Here is a 21,362-nt window from a genome sequence, read left to right as displayed (position 1 = left end):
TTTCTCAATAAAGCATTGCTTCGGTAAAACAGTGCCAATTGATTCACATCCCAGTGTCTTTTAAAAAGGGCTGCAGAGTGACATCAGAGGAGATGCTGGGGTCATCACTGAGGCTCAGAGCAGCTTTTCTTTCCATAATGTCAGCAACCGAGGAGTGACCCCAGTCAGTGGAAGAGGACTGATGGTGTTCAGGGGAGAGCTGATTGGAGAAGTAGCAGGACTAACCATGAGAGCAGAAGCTTTTCAAGGGAGTCCTTCCAAAGGAAGAAAGGAAACTAATGTGTATTTACCACTCAGTGGATAGCAAACATTGAAGGAGTGTATTGAACTATGGGAATTTTACAGAGACAGCAAGAATAGGGATGTAATTTATTTCCTAGGCCAAACCAAAGTAATCTACCTACTTTCTGAAGTCTAAAACATCCCCTCTCATATTTTAATATTTTTTAAAGTTAGGATGTGTCTTAAGCTAGACCATATAAATTTAATCACAGTTTTTAATCCCTGAAATAAGTTATTAAAATCAGTGATTATATCTTAAAATTAAGGAAATATGCCATTAAATCCTAAAACTTTAATACTCCTACCCTAACTAGTATAGCGAGCCTTCCTGGAGCTTCACCACAATTCCACAAGATTAACCAAGGAGGTTGTTAATGATCACGTAGTATGAGGAGAAGATAAGAGATAAAATGGTGCCTACATTCTGGAGGCCACAAGAAAGAATCTCCAGAGGAACCATTCTCCAAGTAAGAATGTCATGGCGTAGGTTAGTTAGGCTGTCTTGGGGGCATGTTTTAGCTCTCCTCTCAGATTTCCTTTCTTGAAGATCTCTCCAAAGAGGCCCCTTGGAATGAGACTCATTGTCCTTGTCTTCGCAGGCTGCAGTGGCATTGTGAAACCAGTCCAGCCCAGTGGGCCTGAGGGTGTGCCCCACTATGCAGAGGCTGACATTGTGAACCTCCAGGGGGTGACTGGAGGCAACACCTACTCCGTGCCTGCCATTACCATGGACCTGCTCTCGGGGAAAGACGTGGCTGTGGAAGAGTTCCCCAGGAAACTCTTAACTTTCAAGGAGAAGCTGGGAGAAGGCCAGTTTGGGGAGGTGAGCTGATTCTTTGAGTGGGGCCTCCAGTCCTTGGTAGTTCAAAGGAAGTGGTTGAATAAAAATGGTCAGTAGAGCAAAGTGTCCCATCCAAAGTGGATTCACACCAAATGTCTCCTCCACTTGTCTCTCCTTGCATTGTTCTCTAGAAGACTAGTATTGGTCAGCCTCATCTTTGTCAAATAGCTGTGGAAATCCTGGGAATTCTGATTTCTGTATAAGAGTTTTTAAAGCAAGAAAGTCACTAGACTTAGATATTCTGAAAAACATTCAATATTTTCAAAAATTTTTACAACAGGTTACAAAGGGTGGGGACCCATAAGATGTGATCATCTTTTATAAACTGTCCAAGAACATCCTGCTATTGGATAGCCACTTTGTTTTTTTCCCTTTTAATTGGAGTTACATGTAAAATGGTCAAAAACAACCTCGCCCCTGCCTTTGGTCCCAGAACCGGCCACTAGGGAATGAATCACTAACCAAGATAAGGAGGAGCACACTTCTCAGTTGCCCTCAGAGTGATGCATGTAATATTTGACTTTTCACTCTTACATCAGCCACATGAGCCTTCTGAGAATTCAAAGCAATGATTTAAGTGGCAACAGAAGCTCTTCAACACCACCATCTAAATTCCAAATGTAATTTGGTTTCATAAGCATATGTTATTGGTTTCCAACATGGGTGACATGCTCTAACCTTGGGTAGGTTTCAACACCACCTTGTAATTCCACCACCATCTAAACACCAAACACCACCATCTAAATTCCAAATGTAATTTGGTTTCATAAAATATGTTATTGGTTTCCAGCATGGGTGGCATGCTTTAACCTTGGGTAGGTTTGGTGGTGGTGGAGGTAGAAGGGTCCACGGCATCTGTCTGTGGTGTTATATACACTCATTCTGTCTCCTGGGTTGAAAACAAAGGCTTGTTCTACAGTTACTAATGCCTAGACGTTCCTGATAAGGCTAATCCCATACTAAGGGCTTACCTTAGAGAAGAAATTGCCTTATGTTTTGCACGATCCTGTAACTAAACTTCCTTGAGTCAAAGTTCAAGTATTTATACCGAATGACATTTCATAGTAGGCTATGCTGTAATAAAATACCATGTTATAGATTCAATCCCATATTTAACGTTCCAATCAATGTATTTCTTTTATAAAGCAGTAACATGTCACATTAGCTGTGTACCTTACCATTTTCTTAAATCAGTTATTTGAGTCAAGATGTGTTACACGTATCTTCTTACTGGTCTTTTTGATTATTTTGCCTGAGTTGTAAGAGTTAGTTTATCTCCAGGAAATGCCCAGCAAGAGTACTGAGACATCTTCAGGAGAAATGATGATGCTGAGACTAGATGACTTTTGTCTAGGTTCATCTCTGTGAAGTGGAGGGAATGGAAAAATTCAAAGACAAAGATTTTGCCCTAGATGTCAGTGCCAACCAGCCTGTCCTGGTGGCCGTGAAAATGCTCCGAGCAGATGCCAACAAGAATGCCAGGTCTGTGGTCTGCATTTAAAATTTTCCTTTATGTGTTTCATCTTCAGGATCAGGAACACTCCTGGAAACTTCTGAGCAATTTGTTTCTTTTTGAGATGGGAAGGTCTGTGAGCTGCCTCACATTTCCATTGTTGTGCTTTATTTTTCTGATGGGTCAGTAGTCCTCAGCTTCATTCTCATCTCTCTCAAAAACAAATGTACATTTTCTGTTGGATATGCTACACATTTACTTCCTAACCCCCTTTGCACAGCACTGTACACCCCAACATACACTAAAGTCTGAATACGTACCTCTTCAATCATTATACACAGACACACTCCTGAATGTCATTACCTCCCCTTGCAGACTTTTCACAATCACACACATCTTTCTTGCTAAGTTTCTCCCATTCTCCTTTTTTCCCCACATCTCTATTTACTTTCTCATCCCCTTTTTTCTCTTTTATGCTCCTTTTCTTCTATGTCCAGCAACCCCCCAAATGAGAAGCTACCTCTACTTGGAAAAGTATCCATGGACCTCAAAGCAAAAGGATCCACAGTCCTTTAGCAGTTTTCCAAACTGGCTAATAATCTCTTGGATCCTTTACTACATAAATTGCAGTTTCCAGCCACACTCCGTTGTCTGACAGCCTTTCCATTACAGTAATGGTGAGTTAATCCTCACCCAGAGAGGCATGCTGGTTGAAAGCTGGTTGTATGTGTCTCAGAGAAATCTGCACATCTGGGTAACATATGTATTTCCCCATTTGTGTTGGCTTGATGTGTCTCACTGATATTCAAATTTAGAGAAAGTTTATGATCCCTATTCCTTAAATTATCATAAATTCCAAGAATGGTGATAGGGTTTTATTAAAAGTCTTGCAATTGACAGGATATGGCATGAAGAAGAAAGAAAGGCAAGGGAACAGAACGGTGGAGGTTTTGGAATTTTAACTGCGAGAATTTCAATCTTAATGATACTAGTATGAGTGAAAAGGGACATCCTCTGGGTCCCATAGAGAGAGAGAATATTCCTGATATTAATCTTAGCACATGATTGGAGAAGGTGGCAAGATGAAAGAAAAAAACTATGGGATGTGACAAAGCCTTTGCCCATTGTTTTTTTTTTGGTGACGTTTGGTGTCCCACCTGTGCCCACTCCAATTTAGCAATGATGGATGGCTTAGGCTCTGAGCTCTTCCAAGCCATGGACCCCCTGCCGGGTTTGAGATTGAAGGGGTAATGAAAGAGGAGAGGTGTTGTATCAGGACCACACTGATTTCAAGGATTTTATATTGACATAGTATGACTTCCAGTCCAGAATTCCTAGAAAACTCACAGGAGACTTATAACAGGTCTGCTGCAATAGTTTTGAGAATGTGGGCTAGTGGTCTCACTAACCCAAATATTGCTACTTGGAAGGTTATAGCCCACTTTGTGACTCAAGGGTGGTTGTCACCATCTATTCAAACAGTTATTAGTTTCGGCCAAGTGAGTACTTCTTTTGAAATGACCCTGCATTACCACCATGAACTTTAAACAGCTGTTTTGAACAGGCTACTAAATATGTGTTGTGACTGACTGCTGGTGCACCCTGCATTAAAAGAAACCAGTATGAGAAAATAAAAAATTATCAGATTAAACCAGAGTGTGGTTATTCACTTTATAAAAAGTGCCTTCACTTTACTTATAGAGTGACTCCACGGCTTTTTGTTTGTTTGTTTTTCTTTTTTGGGGGGTGCTGCATTGGGTCTTTGTTGCTGCACGTGGGCTTTCTCTAGTTGCGGCGAGCAGGGGCTACTCTTCGCTGCAGTGCGTGGGCTTCTTGTTGTGGTGGCTTCTCTTGTTGTGGAGCACGGGCTCTAGAGAGCAGGCTTCAGTAGTTGTGGCACGCAGGCTCAGTAGTTGTGGCTTGTGGGCTCTAGAACGCAGGCTTCAGTAGTTGTGGCGCACAGGCTTAGTTGCTCCGCGGCACGCGGGATTTTCCCAGACCAGGGCTCGAACCCGTGCCCTCCGCGTTCGCGGGCAGATTCTTAACCACTGTGCCACCAGGGAAGTCCCTCCATGGCTTTTAAAAAAGGTAAAGACCCCAGTGCACTTAAGATATGACTTTCAGTTGAAGGTTTTATTTTTAAGACTAGTTTTTAGCAACATATATTTGATTTAGCAAATATTAATCACTTTCTATGTGGCAGGCCTTCTGTTGGATACTAGGGATGCAAATGTGCATGTCACGGTCCATGTTCCCCCCGCCAAATTATAGTTGAATAAGGGTGCATCGCATTCCAGGATGAATAGAATGAGACAGTTTCCAGGTACCAATTTCTCTGTTCTCTCAAAGGTAATCCAAAGGGAAACAAGACTCAGTATAATGGTTAGGACTAGACTTTGCTGTGTCTTCTTTTCCCTCTTGATTCTAACTCTGGCAACCTCTGGTTTATCTATGTCTCTGTCCTCCAAAGGAATGATTTTCTTAAGGAGATAAAGATCATGTCTCGGCTCAAAGACCCAAATATCATCCGTCTCTTAGCTGTGTGTATCACTGACGACCCTCTCTGCATGATCACTGAGTACATGGAGAATGGAGATCTCAATCAGTTTCTTTCCCGCCACGAGCCCCCCACTTCTTCCTTCAGCAACGTACCCACTGTCAGGTAAATACGCCGGGTCTTCTGTCTCTTCCCTGTGTTCATGAGACTAAGCTGGGATCTGAAGGTGGGGAGCAGTGAGCCTTAAAGTTCATCATTGTTCTGGAATGGTTGGAGAGGTTAGTATGCAGGGAATAATAAAGCAGCTGTCCTTTAGGGGAAAGCAAAGAAATTCATAAAGAATAGAGAAGGGATGTTGAGGTTGGAACCCTAGTTTGTTGGTACCAACTATAGGGTGTGTACCTTTCACAGCTTCCTCTTTCCAGAGGCTACTTTCTCTCTTCCTTTATATTTCCTCAGTTATGCCAACCTGAAGTTTATGGCTACCCAGATTGCATCTGGCATGAAGTACCTTTCCTCGCTTAATTTTGTTCATCGAGATCTGGCCACACGAAACTGCTTAGTGGGTAAGAACTATACCATCAAGATAGCTGACTTTGGAATGAGCAGAAACCTGTACAGTGGTGACTACTACCGAATCCAGGGCCGGGCAGTGCTCCCGATCCGCTGGATGTCTTGGGAGAGCATCTTGCTGGTGAGTTTCCTGTGTTTTTGAGCTCTGCCCTAGCAACTGGCATGTAGGCAGATACAGACGTCATGTAGGGGTGCACCTGAGACAGCAGGAGGCAGACAAGAAATAGACTTTGATATTTTCTCTGACTTAAGATGATTTACTTTGTGTACTAATTATTATTTTTAACACTTGCCTGTTTCTGCTGATAAAATATAACATGCTTACTGTAGAAAGTTTGGAGGAAAAGGTTAAAAATATACCCATAATGAGAAGAGATTTAGTACCATTTTTTTAATCTCTACCCTTTCCACCTACTGACTTAATTAATTTAGAGTATTAAAATCTTGTCATTTAAAGAACTGTTATCCACACAAAATATTTTTCTTCTGTATTAATTTCATAACCATGTTTCTAATTAATTATTTAGATTGATCTCTATATTTGTATTTTAATGATTTTCACCATTTACTTTTTAAGGTCCTCATTCTTTGCTTTATAATTTTTATCCAGCTCTTGGTATTCTGGATCACAAGTGAATAAGTTTTTTCCAAATGCCTCTTAAAGATATATCTTCTGACAATGCATATTTGGGACAATTTACTGTTGATTTTATACCACTTAGCTGATTTATAGAATTATTAGACTTTAAACTTTTACTTCCTACAATGCTGTATATGTGTAATTTTGTCTTTTGTCATTTAATATTGCAGAGAAAAGCCTGATAGCAATCTAGTTTTGTTAATTTATTATTAATCTGTTTGTTTCTTGTTCATATCTTATAGGGTTCATAATTAATGTTGAAATAAGAAATGTATAGTTATCCCCTTCCTCTCACCAAGATAACCACTATTAATATTAATATTTTAGTGTATTTCCTTTGAGGATTTTTTCTATACATATATTTCTCTGAATATATGTATTATATATGTAATTATTTTACATATTGGGATGATACTATGCACATACAATTCTCTCTCACTGGCAGTAAATATTCTTCAGAAACATGATTTTAATTGCTGTATAATATTCTAGTGTGTGGATATATCCTATAATTTAATAATGTCACTATAATTTGATATTTAAGTACTTCCCAATTTCCTTCGATTATAAATGATGCTGTGATATATACCATTTTATGTAAATCCTTATAAAGATCTTTATCATCTATATAGATGAATCACATATTTTACTCATTTCTAATGTGATTATTAAGCTTTGCTCCCTTTAAAGGTATTGTGTGGTGTTGTAAAAGATTATTAGACCAATATTCAGACGGTTTTGGTCCAAATCTCAGTTTTTCCATTATTAATGGTCTTGTTAACCAGGGAATTTTAGTAAACCTCTCGTCTCACTTTTTCTGATCTGAAAAATAAGGATAAATAATATCATCTACGTCAGCACTGTATTTATTGAATAGAACATATGCAAGTATTTAACACATGCTGATTGCATCTGAATCTCATTGCTGTCACTCGTTAGTCTATCCTTCAAGACTGTGATGATCATTGAACAAGGACTACTCCGGGTACTTACACTAGATTTCCGTATCTCTCACATAGAAACAATTGCTCCCCATTCTAATTTTGCCTTTCCCCTGGGCATTTCTCCAAGTCTACCCTAGATCCTAGAGTTTGACCTTCTAACATGCACTGGGAGAGTCAGATAGCTTAGGGCTGCATCCTTTTCAGGCCTTGGATCTCATCTCCAAGAGAAGTAGACCTCAGCAGAGATCCTGAGGGTGAGAAAAGGGCCTGTAGCTTGGCATCAAAACAACTTCCTATTGTTGTTTCCAGATCGCCCATGAGTATCTTGACGGTCCCAGTATTCCTTGCCCTGGGTTGTAAAAGTGGCAAAACTCCAGATTATGAAAACCTAATCAGCTCTTGTTGTGCACAAATTATTCTTTTTCTTATTTAAACAGGGCAAATTCACCACAGCAAGTGATGTGTGGGCCTTCGGGGTGACTCTGTGGGAGACCTTCACCTTTTGCCAGGAACAGCCCTATTCCCAGCTGTCAGATGAACAGGTCATCGAGAATACTGGAGAGTTCTTCCGAGACCAAGGGAGGCAGGTGAGAACTGTTGGGGGTTGAGAGATGTGACCTTGGGTGCTCTTGAAGGAGAGAGAAAGAAAAGTTCTGACTTAACAGGATAGGTCTGAGCTGGAAAATGGACAACCTGGATCATAGTTGTTTGTCACTAATTATCCAGCTAATGTAAAAGACCAAGAACTTTTGTCACTAATTATCCAGGTGATGTGAAAGACCAAGGTCCTCCCTAGGCATCCATACACTCTGCTTTATCCATGTGTCAACCCACTGGTCATTGGAGAACATGAGGGGTCCCCTCAGGCTGCTCCCCAGCTCAAAGATACCAGAAAATAAAATCCTATCTCTCATGTTTGATCTATTTCCTGGTCTAGGCTGTATGGTTTGTCTTCCTGGTTGAGAAACATAGGAACAAAAACGTAAGCTTAAAAGTGAATAAGGGATTTATTAGCATTCGTTAAAAATTTGGTTTGGACTGTCTAGAAATGTTTCTCAACTTACATGTCCAGAGACCTTCAGATGCATCCTGGCCTTGCTGTTCTTGGAAGGCACCTCTGGGCCCAGCTGCTGTGGCATCTCAGGACTCAGGAAAAGCTGGGCTTCTTAGCTTACAAGGGCCCCAATTCCTAGTTAAGATACTACAAGATTCCTTTGGATGACTCAGTGTTTAAAGTTCTTGTGAGATGTGGGATTGAAAGCTTGCTGGTGGTGGGAGCACTGAGCCCCCAGAGTGGCCTGGCTACAGCACACACTTGGAGTGTGGCATCTCAGGCAGGAAGATGATAACAGTTGAGGAGAGGGAGAAGGCTCTTGCAGAAGATTAAAAGTAGATCCTCTGTGGTTTAAATGGATCAAAGCAAGCAAAAGATAAGGGAATGACTAGAGATTGTACAATATGCAGCTTAAAAATAGGAAAGAGGGGTCCTAGAATTTTATCTTGATACTCTGCAGATATTTTGGTAGCAGGAGATCTAAATTATCTATCTCGGTTATGAGGTAATTGCCTTCTTACCTTGGCAAAGGGCAGATTTACTCCAGTGTGCATGAGATAAGAGAGTAGACCAAGGAAAAATGTTTTTTCTCCTGGTCTAGTAGCACATCGTGGCCACCTGGTTGACCTACTAGATTCTTGTGACCAATTAAAGGTGGTGCATTCAATTAGAAAGTGTAATTTTATTATCATAATGATTCTAACTTGAGTGCATCCTAGAATTGTAGACAAAGGGAGGAATATTTTAAACCTTTCAGTTTCCCTCATCTTATTATTCAGTGACTGAAATCCCACATGGAAAAAAAAAATTTACACGAGGCAAAATTGAACTGTCAAACATTCAGGCAAGAAAGGCATGCTTCCCCTCACCCCACTTTATGTCCACTGTCTGCTTTGCTTTTGAATAGTAAAGTTAAATATTTGACTGAAGCCAAGGCCAAAGCCAAATATTACCATTATATGCTGAGTAAGCTTCTCACCTATAAGTTTAAATTTTTGATAAAAGTTTATTTAATTTAACATATGAACTTACTAAACATAATTTATTAAATTTGTATTTTATTACAATTTACAAAATTTAATTACTTTAAATTTTATTAAAATTTCAGTATTCAAATTTTAAAAGTTTGACATTAGAATTAAGGACAGTAATTTCTCAACACTATCAGCTGCTAGATGGATTTTATGGTCTCTAGACTACACATGTGTGATCTAATTTGTTTTCAAATGGCACAATATCACCAACTTGTTGAACATAGCAGATATAATGCAGAAGAAAACTTTTCAGTAGCACAAGTTCTAGAAAGAATCTTATACTTAGGGCTCACAGCTTAAGCAAATCTTAAATCTTTTGTATTCAATTGGAAGTCTATAACAATAATTTCAATAATTTTAAAGTGTATTTGACATTTTTGTTTTCAATTTATTTTTACAAACTGTAAAGAATTCTCAGATAGCACTTTTCTTAAAAGCTCATGGTCTAAATGGAATTAAATAATTAAAAATTGGGACTTCCCTGGTGGCGCAGTGGTTAAGAATCCGCCTGCCAGTGCAGGGGACACAAGTTCATGCCCTGGTCTGGGAAGATCCCACATGCCGCAGAGCAACTAAGCCCGTGTGCCACAACTACTGAGCCTGTGCTCTAGAGCCTGCTCACCACAACTACTGAAGCCCACGTGCCTAGAGCCCATGCTCCGCAACAAGAGAAGCCACCACAATGAGAAGCCCACACACCACAACGAAGAGCAGACCCCGCTCACCACTAGAGAAAAGCCCACGCACAGCAACGAAGACCCAATGCAGCCAAAAATAAATGAATGAATGAATGGATAAATAAATAAATAAAGTTTAAATAAAAAAAAATGAATGCTCAAAACCATCATGAGATATCATCTCACAACTTTAGAATGGCTGTTATCAAAAAGACAAGAAACAACAAGTGCTAGTGAGGATGTGGAGAAAAGGGAACCCTTGTGCACTGTTGGTGGGAATGTAAATTGGTGCAACCTCTGTGGAAAACAGTGCGGAGGTTCCTCAAAAAATTAAAGATAGAGCTACGTTATGATCCTATGATGCATGACATAAGCTGGTGCTGGTGTGGGAGAAGGCAAGATAGAAATAGTTAATGGTTTACCAGCTGCAAATGTTGGACCCATGTTTCAAAGAGCTTGAGAAATTTAGGTTTGCTTCAGGAATATGTCAGTATACCAAGGTGTTAAAAAACATAGGTAAGGAAATGGCAGCAACAGATTACAGGCAAGCAGATGATGATCTGGAGTCAATAGAGTGGCATCTTGCTGGTGGAAGCAGTCAGTAACTGGTGCTTTGGGAGTAGAGCCAAATACAACTCTAGGCTGGAATTCAGGGCAGGGCTGTAGAGGGGGTAAATGTACAAATATTGGTGAATAATGTAAAGAAGAAATCCAATCTTCTCTCCCTGGGCCAGTACAGGAGAGAGGGAGCACAGAGAAGGTTATGGTTAGGAGCTACATGGATATATCCCGCATCTCAGTGACTAGGATTTTATTCCAATGAAGGAGCTGAGGCAACTAATATACTTTCTGCCCTTGCTGTGATTGGCTCAATCAGAATAAACCTCATTGTGGCTAGGCTATAAATAGAGGATTTGGTGTTCTAATCACTTGCTTTCCAGTCTAAGATGTCTTCTTGCTTCAGTTTCATCCTTTGCATGATGGTAGGGACCACAGGATGGCCCATCAGGAAATTCTGCTCCAGAGAACTGGAAAAGACAAAAGGAATGGAAAAGGGGCTGATGGGATTTAGAATTCTCATGAATAGGAAGAATAGACACCCCACCCATTTCACTTTCCAAGTCCAAGAAAATGGGGAGTGGGCAAATCATACTATGATGCAACTGCTCTTCCTTTCTCTGCACTCTTCTTAATATTCTCATTTTTTTGTCCATTTTTCTTTCCAAAGACTTACCTCCCCCAGCCTGCCATTTGCCCTGACTCTGTGTATAAGCTGATGCTCAGCTGCTGGAGAAGAGACACCAAGCACCGTCCCTCATTCCAGGAAGTCCACCTTCTGCTTCTTCAGCAAGGGGACGAGTGATGCTGTCAATGCCTGGCAACAGGTCCTCCTCACAAGACCTACCACTCACCCACGCCTAAGCCACTCCATTTGGACATTGAATGGACCTGAGAGACAGAGGCTTGTTTGCCTTTATCTCTTTCTGTCCCTCGTCTCCCTCCACTCCACTCCCCCACTCTCTACCCTGACACATATATACTTTTTTTACATTAAAGAACTAAAAAAGAAAAAAAAAAAAAAAAAGCCTAGGGCAGAATAGGGCAGATAAAATCTAGTAAAGAATCTTACTTGATATACTAAAAATGTTGGATAACAAAGGCTAGATAATTTATAAAGGTTAAATATGCTTGTGTTTATGAATGTGCAGATTCTACAATATGTTTTACATGTCACCTTTTAAAAAAAGTGGTTTCAGAAAGAAAAACTTGAAGAATAGTAATGTCTTAGGAAACATGAGATTAGACTTAGGGAAAATACTTGGTAAGTGTGGAGAATCTGATGAAATGGTATTCAGTAACTAGTCACCAATGGTTTAATTTCCTAATTTGGCCTGTAGACGTGTCCTGAACTCTGCATTTTCCCCTCCTGGCAAAGTAGATGTTAACATGCTTGAAAAAACCCAGCTCCTTGGAATGGGTGTTTTGTTCATTCATGGGCAGGGATCAGGGTTGAGATCTATATGCACAGGAAATACAGAGAATGTACATAGGAAAGAATATCTACTACAAGGCTATATGAACAGGAATCGTCATTTGCAAAAAAAAAAAAAAAGCCTCGTGCATGGAAGTATTCTTGAATAGAGAATGGACACAGGAAAAGAGGCCTGTGGAGGACAGGTAACAGATGTGATATTCATTTCTGCAGAGGGTCCTCCTCTTGTCTTGTTCAGACATTTTCAGGTGTGTGTTTTAGTGAGAGCCTGATTTTGAGTCAGTACAAACTGTTGTTTTTTGATATCTTGATCCTAGGCCTTTTGGTTCATCTTCTCCAAATCTTCCAACTCTTTTAATGGATGAATACCCAATGGAACCCAAGGGCTGGTGATTGAATTTCTCAGGCATAAATCTGAAGGTCATGTACAATAGGGAATAGATATGTTCTGAGGGCTCCCAAAGGGTTGACTGAGGACCAATGAGGGGAAGTTACAGGGAGATTGATTTCCACTCCTTATTAGGGAAAACATCACCAGAGGTAGAACATGCAAGGATGAATGGGCTGCCTCCAGAGATGGGGAGTCCTTTGTCACTGTCCTTTTGTCAATAGGGTTTCAAACCTAAGTGGTTGTGGGAGATGATGTTTAATGTCCTTTTAACCCTAGGAGTCCCTTGAGAGGAGCAGGTTGAGCGTGGAGGAGTCATCTGCCGCTGCTGCTTGGTGTTCACACTCTTGCCTTGGAGATGGTATGACCAGCAGAAAAAGAAAGTCTGAGGCTCTGGCTTCAGAATCCATGGATACTGATAACACTGTCAAATAAGAGTCCCCTCAGAACAGATTCTGAGCTTTCACACTCCACAGATCCTCAGATTCAGTAGGAAACAGGAAAAGAGAACCCTCAATTCCCTCTGAGGAGAAACAAGAAAAGATCAAAATATAAGCTTCCCAAACTTAGAAGAAATAGACTTGACCCCTTGGGTCTGCTTCTGTTGCCTTCACCCAGCCCACCTTCTACACAGTCTCTCAGGAACTTGAGTGTTTCCCCCTATCCAGCCTTCAGCGTTGCTCCAGGCCACAGGAGAAGCATAAATCCCCAATCCCCAAGATTCATTTTGCGGGTCATCTTCCTTCCCCTAGAAAATACCCTTTCCCCATGGTTGTCTTGTGAGTCTGGTCTTCAGTGTCTCCCAGGACTAACTTTGGAGAGAACATCAGTTTGGGAGCTTTGACCCTATTTCTGCCTCAAGCCAAGTGTATCATCTTGGACAAGTCACTTTGCCTCTCTGGACTTTTGTTTCTTTATTGGAACAAATTAGATGAGATGGTCTTGAAGTCTCTTCCAGTTCTGATATGTTCAGTGCTCATCGGATAACTGGATCTACAATTGATGCAGACTCAGTTATCTGATCATCTCCTGCTCTGAAGATTATGGTCAGCAAAAGAGATCATGTAGGGAAGCCACTATAATAGTAGTAATAGTAACACCTGTCATTTGTTCAGTGCTTTAAAGTTTACCTTGTAGTGTACGACGTACATTATCTCATTTGATATATGCAGGGCCAGACATGTTCTTTTATACTTGGGACCTGCCATACTCTCCATATTCTCAAGATCAGTGTTAACTTCATGTATTATTCAGAGTTCTCCAGAGAAACAGAACTAACAGACTATATATGTATATGGAATTGGGGGATTGGCTTACACAATTATGGAGGCTGAGAAGTCCCACAATCTGACATCTGCAATCTGGAGATCCAGGAAAGCTGCTGGTGGTGTAGTCCTGAGAACCAGAAGGCCAATGGTATAAGTCCCAGTTGAGGGCAGGAGAAGACTAATGTGTCAGCTCAAGCAGTCAGGCAGAGAGGGCAAACTCCCCCTTACTTTTTTCTTCTATTCAGGCCTTCATTGGATTGGATGTTGCCCACCCACATTGGAGAGGGCAATCTGCCTTACTCAGTTCACCGATTCAAATGCTAATCTCATCCAGAAACACCCTCACAGAAACACCCAGAAATAATGTTTAATCTGAGTGCCACATGTCCCAGTCAAGTTGACACGTTAATCATTCCATTTCAGTAGAATCATAGGGACTTGAAATCAGGGCCTGTAGCTTATTCTCCTTTATCCACGTACTTCTGGCAGGAGTACATCCAGACCAGGCCATGACTTCCTATGTGGAAAGAGGAAAGACATAATTTCCCCTTCCTTCACCTAATATCTCTCCAGTTACTTCTTTTTACAATTCTGCGTCAATACACTGCATTTCATGATCCCATAAAAAATCATATTTAAAATGAACTTAGTATGTCTGGAGTTTTCTGGCCTTGAGTCATAGAGGTCATCTATTTCAAGCAGCTGGCAAATATGTACTGTCAGGTACAGTTATCTTTTTCTGAGATGAGGAAGGCACCATCTTCTGGCACTAAGGCTTTGGTACTGCAGACACAGTTTTAACTTCTCCCTTAGTCAGACCCATCGAGTTTAGCAGCACAAATCTGAGAGACCCAACAGGGCGCAATGGCGAAGGCTTAGTATGTAGACTTTAAAGGTAGCTGGAATCCAAATTAGAAGAATAAAGCTAGGAATTATGTAGAAAAGGAGATAGAAAAAGGGATGAGAAACTGTGGGGCCTTGTTACCTTTCTAGGAAGTTACCCTCTTCATGATATATGTGAAATATTTTATGTCCAGACTGTGGTTTTGGGGTAGTCAGATTTAAATGTATACTTTTGCTGGTGAATGTGCTGATAGCTAAGTCCAAATCTTGATGTGCTGTCCAGACACATACGTGCTAAGAAAAGATCTGGAGTAGAAAGAGGCCCCCGAGGGGGAAATGTGGTTTTAATGTTATGGAAAGATCACTTGCAAATGTATAAGACTGTATTACAAAGGGCATTGTATAGAAGTGGAGCAAAGGATGAATAAATGAACATGCATGTGACTGGACGGGGCACGTGGGAGTTAGAAAGAAGGCTACATAATAAAGGATAATGGAGAGTGCATGAGAAGGACGGGGGAGGTCAGGGCAAGCAAGATAGACACAGGGGGTGCTGTTGAGAATCCATTCTGAAGCATGAAAGCAGACCTCTCTGAAGAGAGAGCCGAGAGAGGACAGAAAGAGTAAGTGTGTTGAAGATAAAAGATAGATGTATATGGAGAGAGAAGAAATTCTGGATGATAGAGATTATAAAAATATTTATTTAAAAAAATGAAAAGTCAGGTGCGGAGTATGACATGGAAGGGAGCTTTTCAGAGATTTAAGAAAAGGGAAGCCCAGCATGAACATAAAAACACACAAGCAACCACCAGGGAATGACCTTTCCATCTCACAGGAAGTGGGAGAGGGAGGCAGTTTGCACACGTGTGTTCTAGACCACCTCAAGTACTGGGGTTTAATGGTGGTGAGAAGAAATCAACTCTCTGTCTGAACAGGACATGGCTTTCCCAGTGCTGCTTTGGAAATGAAGACCAAGAGATGGGGAATTTATGTTAGCTCGTGAGGCTTTGTGTTCCCTTCTTTGCTTCTGTTAATGAAATCCATTTTAAATAATGCTCATCACTGTTGTACCTAGAAAGGCCACAGGGAAACATTGGAACAACAGGCTTAAGTTAAACTAGACTAAATCTTGTTTGATATCTGCACAAAGAGGTACGTGCCATGTTGGAACCATGTGTTTTTCTAGTCTCATCCAGACTTCCTACAAGAAAGCCATGATGTGGGGCTAAGCCATATGTTTTTAGTAAAGGAGAACTGAAGAGGGGGAAAGAGGTGAAGATGTTCCAAGGAAATAGTCTAAAACAGAAGAGCATCTCTTTTGCCCAAATACACCAAAAAAATGAAGAAAATTACAGTTAAGGCTTAAATTACTCCCAGTATAGAGGTAGTAAGGCTTTGATCCTAAATTGACCTGGAATTTGCCATCTTAGTCTTTTCAGTAAGACCTCTGACCTCTGGCAGGGCATATGGTAGGTTTCTGGAAGACACAGATCCAGATCTATGCTGGAATTTCCTTCTGAATTAAAATTTAACATTTTTATAGAAACAGATGAATGTCTTTTCCACTTGGTAAATGTCTTGGAATGCTAAATTGAGATGGAAAGAGACTGGAATGGTTAATGTTTATTGGATTTCTGGCATTTTGAGTTCTCTGCTACAATTAGCTACATTGCTTGGCTCAGACCATGGTGGGTAATTTGTTTAGTTGCTGTATCCTTTTTTTTTTTTTTTAACTTGTTATTTTGAAATGCTTTAAGACTCACAAGAAAATAGTACAGAGTGGCCTTTCCCTAACACCAGGCTTTCCCATTGATAACATCTTACATAACCACAGTCCAGTTTCAAAACCAGAAAATTGACATTGGTATAATACTATTAACTAAACCATAGACCTTACTCAGATTTCACCAGTTCTTCACATGTACACATTTCATTTCTGGATAGTTTTAACCCTTGCTGATTTGTAGCCTGGTCTTCTTGGTTGCATCAGGAAAGACATTGTCTGGATACAATTCTATAAAATCCTAAAGAGAATATGACAAATTAATCTGTTCCTTTATCAATAAGCAATGTCCTACCTAGACTGTTTCTACATTTTCTGACTAGTTTGGCTGTTCAGCATCTGAAACAATCCAAGAACAGCTTAGAAAAATCAGGCAACACAAAGGACAGTAAGACCCACAGCTCACTAGCTAGGATAGAAGGAAATTAATTATAGGTGGTTTCTGCAGTTCCTACGAGTAGGATTTGTATGATGGCAAGGAGAGGACTTTAGAATAAATCAGTATTTTGGTCAAGAGCTAAGGTGGCACTTCATTAATGGCACCAGGGTGAGCTTTTGGAAGGAATAGAGTACAATGGTAGAGACCCCTAGTGAGTAGCAAAACACTATTCTCAGAATAGTAGAGAAGTTTCATTTGCCTAAAAGTCTATTCTTAAATGGAATAGCAACCACACTGGACCAAATTAAATGCAAACACAGCTGCAACCTGGCCCAGAGGTTCGGAGGGGATAAGGGAGTTGAAACTCTGGTTTTGTGGATTACAGCTTTGAGTTTGTGATGGCATTTTTAAGCTGCCCTGTTTAAGGGTCACAAGATTATACCTGAGTTCACCTCTGTATACCCCATGTCCTGTAATGTTCCTAAAACATAGTGAGCACACCACAAATATTTGCCGAATGTTGTTTTTTGAATGAATAAAAGGTAGAAGCAGAAACTTGTCATCCAGCATAACTGGGGTGAATTTAGGGAAAATTGCTTTGCTGTAATGTAGAGGGTTTATTTTCAAATGAGGAAAGAGGAAAAAGTGCCCAGACTTGTACCTGTAAGTTACATCCTCCATTTCTAGGTTTACTGATGGTGAAATTGATCTATGGAAATGTCTTATTCTTTGAGGTGTTTAGATAGAAATGCAAGGTACTTCTCTACATGGCACCCCATCAAGAGCAGGGAGCGACCCTGGCCCCAAACCCAGCTCTTTTGGAACAAGATTTTTAGTTTCTCTTGCAAACACCTTGTCAACAACTTCACGGGCCTCCAAAGGAGAAAGATGGGAGTCCCAAGCTAGCCCATGCTTACCCACATTCACAATTGCATGTAAAGGAATTTGCAAAGAGTCTCAAGGGAAAGCACAAAGGGATAAGGTAATCACTTGCAGTGAAAAACTGTTTTCTTGAAAAGAGGCTTGGAAATAATTGAAAGTTGAGTGGATTCCGACAAACGCACCAAGAGTTTGTAATCTAGCCTATTCATTTTATGTCCTTTACTATTCATGATATCCTATTCTTCTACCCCGTTGTCTGCTAACTTTTTCTGAGGATTGACTTTCTGAAGCAATGTGGTGCACTCTTCCTATGAGGAGGAAACATCTGGGCTTTATTCTGCAGGCTTTGGAGGATGATGTGTCTTGTCAAGGGGTAAACAGCAAACTGATTTAATTTTTGCTTAAAACTATCTTAGTCATTCCAAAATAGAATGCATAAAAATTCTCTGTATTAGAAGAAGAAATGAGATATACCAATTGTATATTGTCTTTTCTTTATTTATTCTCTGTAAGTCTGTCAGATGATAAATTGTAAATAACGATGATTAAAGAAATATGCTACTGACGGATCCTTTTTTCTGTGAAAATAGCACTGCTTCTGGGCTTTATTACCCTTAACTCCTTACTCCCTTACATCCTTTTTGGAGAAGTGATGGGGGGTGGGGACACAGTTGAGGGGTGTATGTGGTGTGGATGCCTGTTTGTTGAGGGTTATCCAACAGAGGGTTATTTACGTAGGTCTCGCATATATTAGTTGATTGTTTATTGGAAGAAAATCACCTTGGTCCCTGGCATATCCAGACATACTAGAGATTGGGATTTTATGTTTTCACATTGGTCCAGTTCTAGGGAATCTAGTACAGAATTAGGGATCCTTTATTATTGTTGTTACAAAGTTGTCTTGTTTGATACACAGAAATCCCTTCTAAATCCAAATATTGTCTGTCTCAAGACTGCTCACACATACAAAAAGCAACAAAAAACTATGAACAACCAGAATACAGACTCAGTCTTCATAATAGAGAGTAGGATGGAACCACCCAAAACAACATACGTCTTACCTGGTCCCTGAAGAATACATTTATACTTTTAATAATCTGAGTAATATGAACTTATTTTTTTTCGGTGACAGCCATAGTAGGTAATGGAATGGATATAAATTCCCAGAGAATAACCAGAGGACTCATGAATGTACACTCTGACCACCAGAGTGTCTGGTTTGATTCCAGGACTAAAGGCCAGGTGTTCAAGTATCTGTGTAGTGAGAGTGGGGTATTGAGGGTGAAGGAGAAAAAAAATAAACAGGAACAGCAGAGATGCTCAAAGAGGTACAATTCTATTCTCAACACCTATTGCCTAAGTTTAAAGGCAGATATGAGTGATACATTTGCGTCCATACGTAATAAGCCATAGATACATATTATGCATATATCTGAAAATATAATTTGTTACTGAGGACAGAGATTATGTCTGCTCTTTTACATTTTAACTAACAACTTGAAGGGCACTGCATTTTTCAAGTGCTAAGAACTAGAAAACTGATATATCTCCATTTATAATTTTATACTCATCTGTATTTGAAAAAGTAATGTATACACTTATAACATCTTCTGGTCCTTGAGTCCTCCAGAACAATAGCTTCTTACGTATAAGCAACATATGACCTTTTACTATCTAATGAAATGGGTAAAATCCCACTCTCAAAGTAGTTTTGCACCAGGCTGGTTGTATAGTGATTTGAAGAAAAAAAGAGATGAAAGATATCTACAAGATGTCACATGACCCCACTGGCAGCTGTTCTTTTGCCCCTGTTTGCAAACCAGAGGGAAGTTAGTTCTGGAGAGGATTATAAGGGCCCAGAACAGAGCTCTGTTATGGAGGCTAAAGATAACTTTACTCATCTTTATCTACCTAAGAGCTATTTCAGGCACGATAAAAGAAATCAGAGATCAGTTTCAGGGTTTAGGGTAAAGGCAGATTTATTATATGAAGTAGTGAATAGACAGTCAAAGGTAAAGTGGCTACATTTACTATTCCAAGCATGGGGCCAAGGATTGGGATAAATGGGATCACTGTGTACCATGTTTCCTTCTGGTATTTCCAGGAAAATAGTCCATGAACAATACAAACTCAAGGTGACTAGTTTGAGATGATAAAAAAAATTACATTTACTTACTTGTAAATAAAAATGCATTATGACTCTTATTGAGCAGTATCCTACATGTGATAAGATATTTTTAAAATACAAAATTAAATATCTGCCATCAACAGAGTTCTATTCTCCTTGTCTCTCTGGCACCTCTAGCAGTTCAGCCTGTCTTTCAAAGGTTGCAGAACCTTGAAAGTAGCAACTTTGTTTGAAAGAAGGAAGAGGAGACCGAGGTTTCCTCATTTGGCTTGGATGGACATCATGATGGAAGGAGAGACTGCTGGTCTTGCTCTGAAGTCTTCAGGCCTTCACTTAAGTCACAGTCAGTCCTACACTGGTTGTCATCCTAAGATTGTGAAGATGCTGCATCTTCACCTTATTTGTAGGAATGAGTTTTTCATAGGATAGCCACACAACCCTTGTGTCCCCTCTCTTATTCGTTTTACAAGTCATCTCTGAGCTCTAGGACACTCTAAAAGGAGACTTCGGGTCTAGATTCTAAAGTTTGGGGTGTACCGTCAGGCCTTATAAGATGGCCACTCTCTTGCTCTCTGTACAGCCCTGCCCTACCTGGCCCTGCCTCACCCTTACCTTATGCACATGACTGCCTCCTTCTCCTAAGCTTAAAGTTTAATTAGTAACTACCTCTATGATCAGCCCAACCCCCAGCTAACTATTGTTCTAGCCCGAGGACCAGAATGACTCCAGTATGTTTGATCATCAACCAGAAAATCTGGCCCTTGCAATGGTTGCTAACCCAAAGAACAAGACCTTCCAGCAGTCGCCCTGGCAACCAAGGAACTCTTTTGATGTCAAATCCCCTATTACTGATAACCTTCTCCTCCACTGTGTAGCGAAGATTGCTGCCTTGTCCTGCCTGCTGTTGGCCATACACAGTGGGGTGTCACTCCAGGATCATTGCCTCTGACTTGTAAAGTTCTCTGTGCAATAAATCATTGATGTCTCTGTAGCTGACTTCCGGTTCTTTCTTTGGTCCAGCGACTGGGCAGTTGCAAGGATTGCAAGACTGCAGGGTGCAGCCCAACACGGGGTTAATTTTACCCCAGGACTTTGAGAAAATATTATTAAATTGTGGCCTCTTAGAATAGTTGAAAGTGGGATTAAGGATAGGAGCTGAGTTTCACCCAAATAATAAAGAAGAATTGATAATTTAGGAATCGAATCTTTAATAATCACATTTATTCTTTCAGTCTAATTTTATTGGTATAAGATTTATCTCATACTAAACTGATACCAAATTAATCAAAACCTCTAGGGTATTCAAAAGCCAATATAAATGATCTCAGTCATATCTTTCAGAGATGATTGCTGTTCATAAATAACTAAAACTTTGAAAGAGGCTATGAAATAAAGTATGTTCCACAGAGTTTGATACATGATGCGCAGTATTCCTTAGTGGGGACCGGGACTGGTGATGGTCACATTGTTACCAGTTCACAATAATCCAGAAACCTAAAGTAAGCTTTTTATAGCAGTTTGGCAGAGTACTCATCTGTTGAAGCTAATAAAAAAAATTGGGGCTTGTATGCCTTTTGCATTTTATTTCACTTTTCTAGTAATTTATTTTTATTGTATAGTACAAAAGTACCCATCTGGGATGGCTTTGAAAAACAAAGCGGGTCTTTTACCACAAAGAGTTTGAAACACACTGAAATAGGAGG

At 40.2% G+C, this 21,362-nt stretch overlaps 1 protein-coding gene across 2 annotated transcripts in view; it reads left to right on the top strand.

Moving 5' to 3' along the window:
* The window catches only part of DDR2 (discoidin domain receptor tyrosine kinase 2), a 159,060-nt gene extending 140,992 nt beyond the window's left edge, over window positions 1-18,068 (top strand). The window contains exons 13-19 of one of the 2 annotated variants that reach the window (XM_061183165.1): window positions 882-1,105; window positions 2,478-2,605; window positions 5,047-5,238; window positions 5,533-5,767; window positions 7,668-7,817; window positions 11,224-11,380; window positions 12,656-18,068. In XM_061183165.1, coding sequence (XP_061039148.1) covers window positions 882-1,105; window positions 2,478-2,605; window positions 5,047-5,238; window positions 5,533-5,767; window positions 7,668-7,817; window positions 11,224-11,358 — 1,064 coding nt within the window. In that variant the 3' untranslated portion in view covers window positions 11,359-11,380; window positions 12,656-18,068. Of the gene's footprint in view, window positions 1-881; window positions 1,106-2,477; window positions 2,606-5,046; window positions 5,239-5,532; window positions 5,768-7,667; window positions 7,818-11,223; window positions 11,698-12,655 lie in introns of those variants that run through there. The other variant, XM_061183164.1, reaches the window with a different exon arrangement.
* Window positions 18,069-21,362: the final 3,294 nt, after the last annotated feature.

Source organism: Eubalaena glacialis, chromosome 3, assembly GCF_028564815.1.
Source record: "Eubalaena glacialis isolate mEubGla1 chromosome 3, mEubGla1.1.hap2.+ XY, whole genome shotgun sequence".
In the NCBI taxonomy this organism is placed as follows: Eukaryota; Metazoa; Chordata; class Mammalia; order Artiodactyla; family Balaenidae; genus Eubalaena; species Eubalaena glacialis.
The sequence above is the reverse complement of the archived record's forward strand: the minus strand, read 5'-3'. Positions and strand labels throughout refer to the sequence as shown.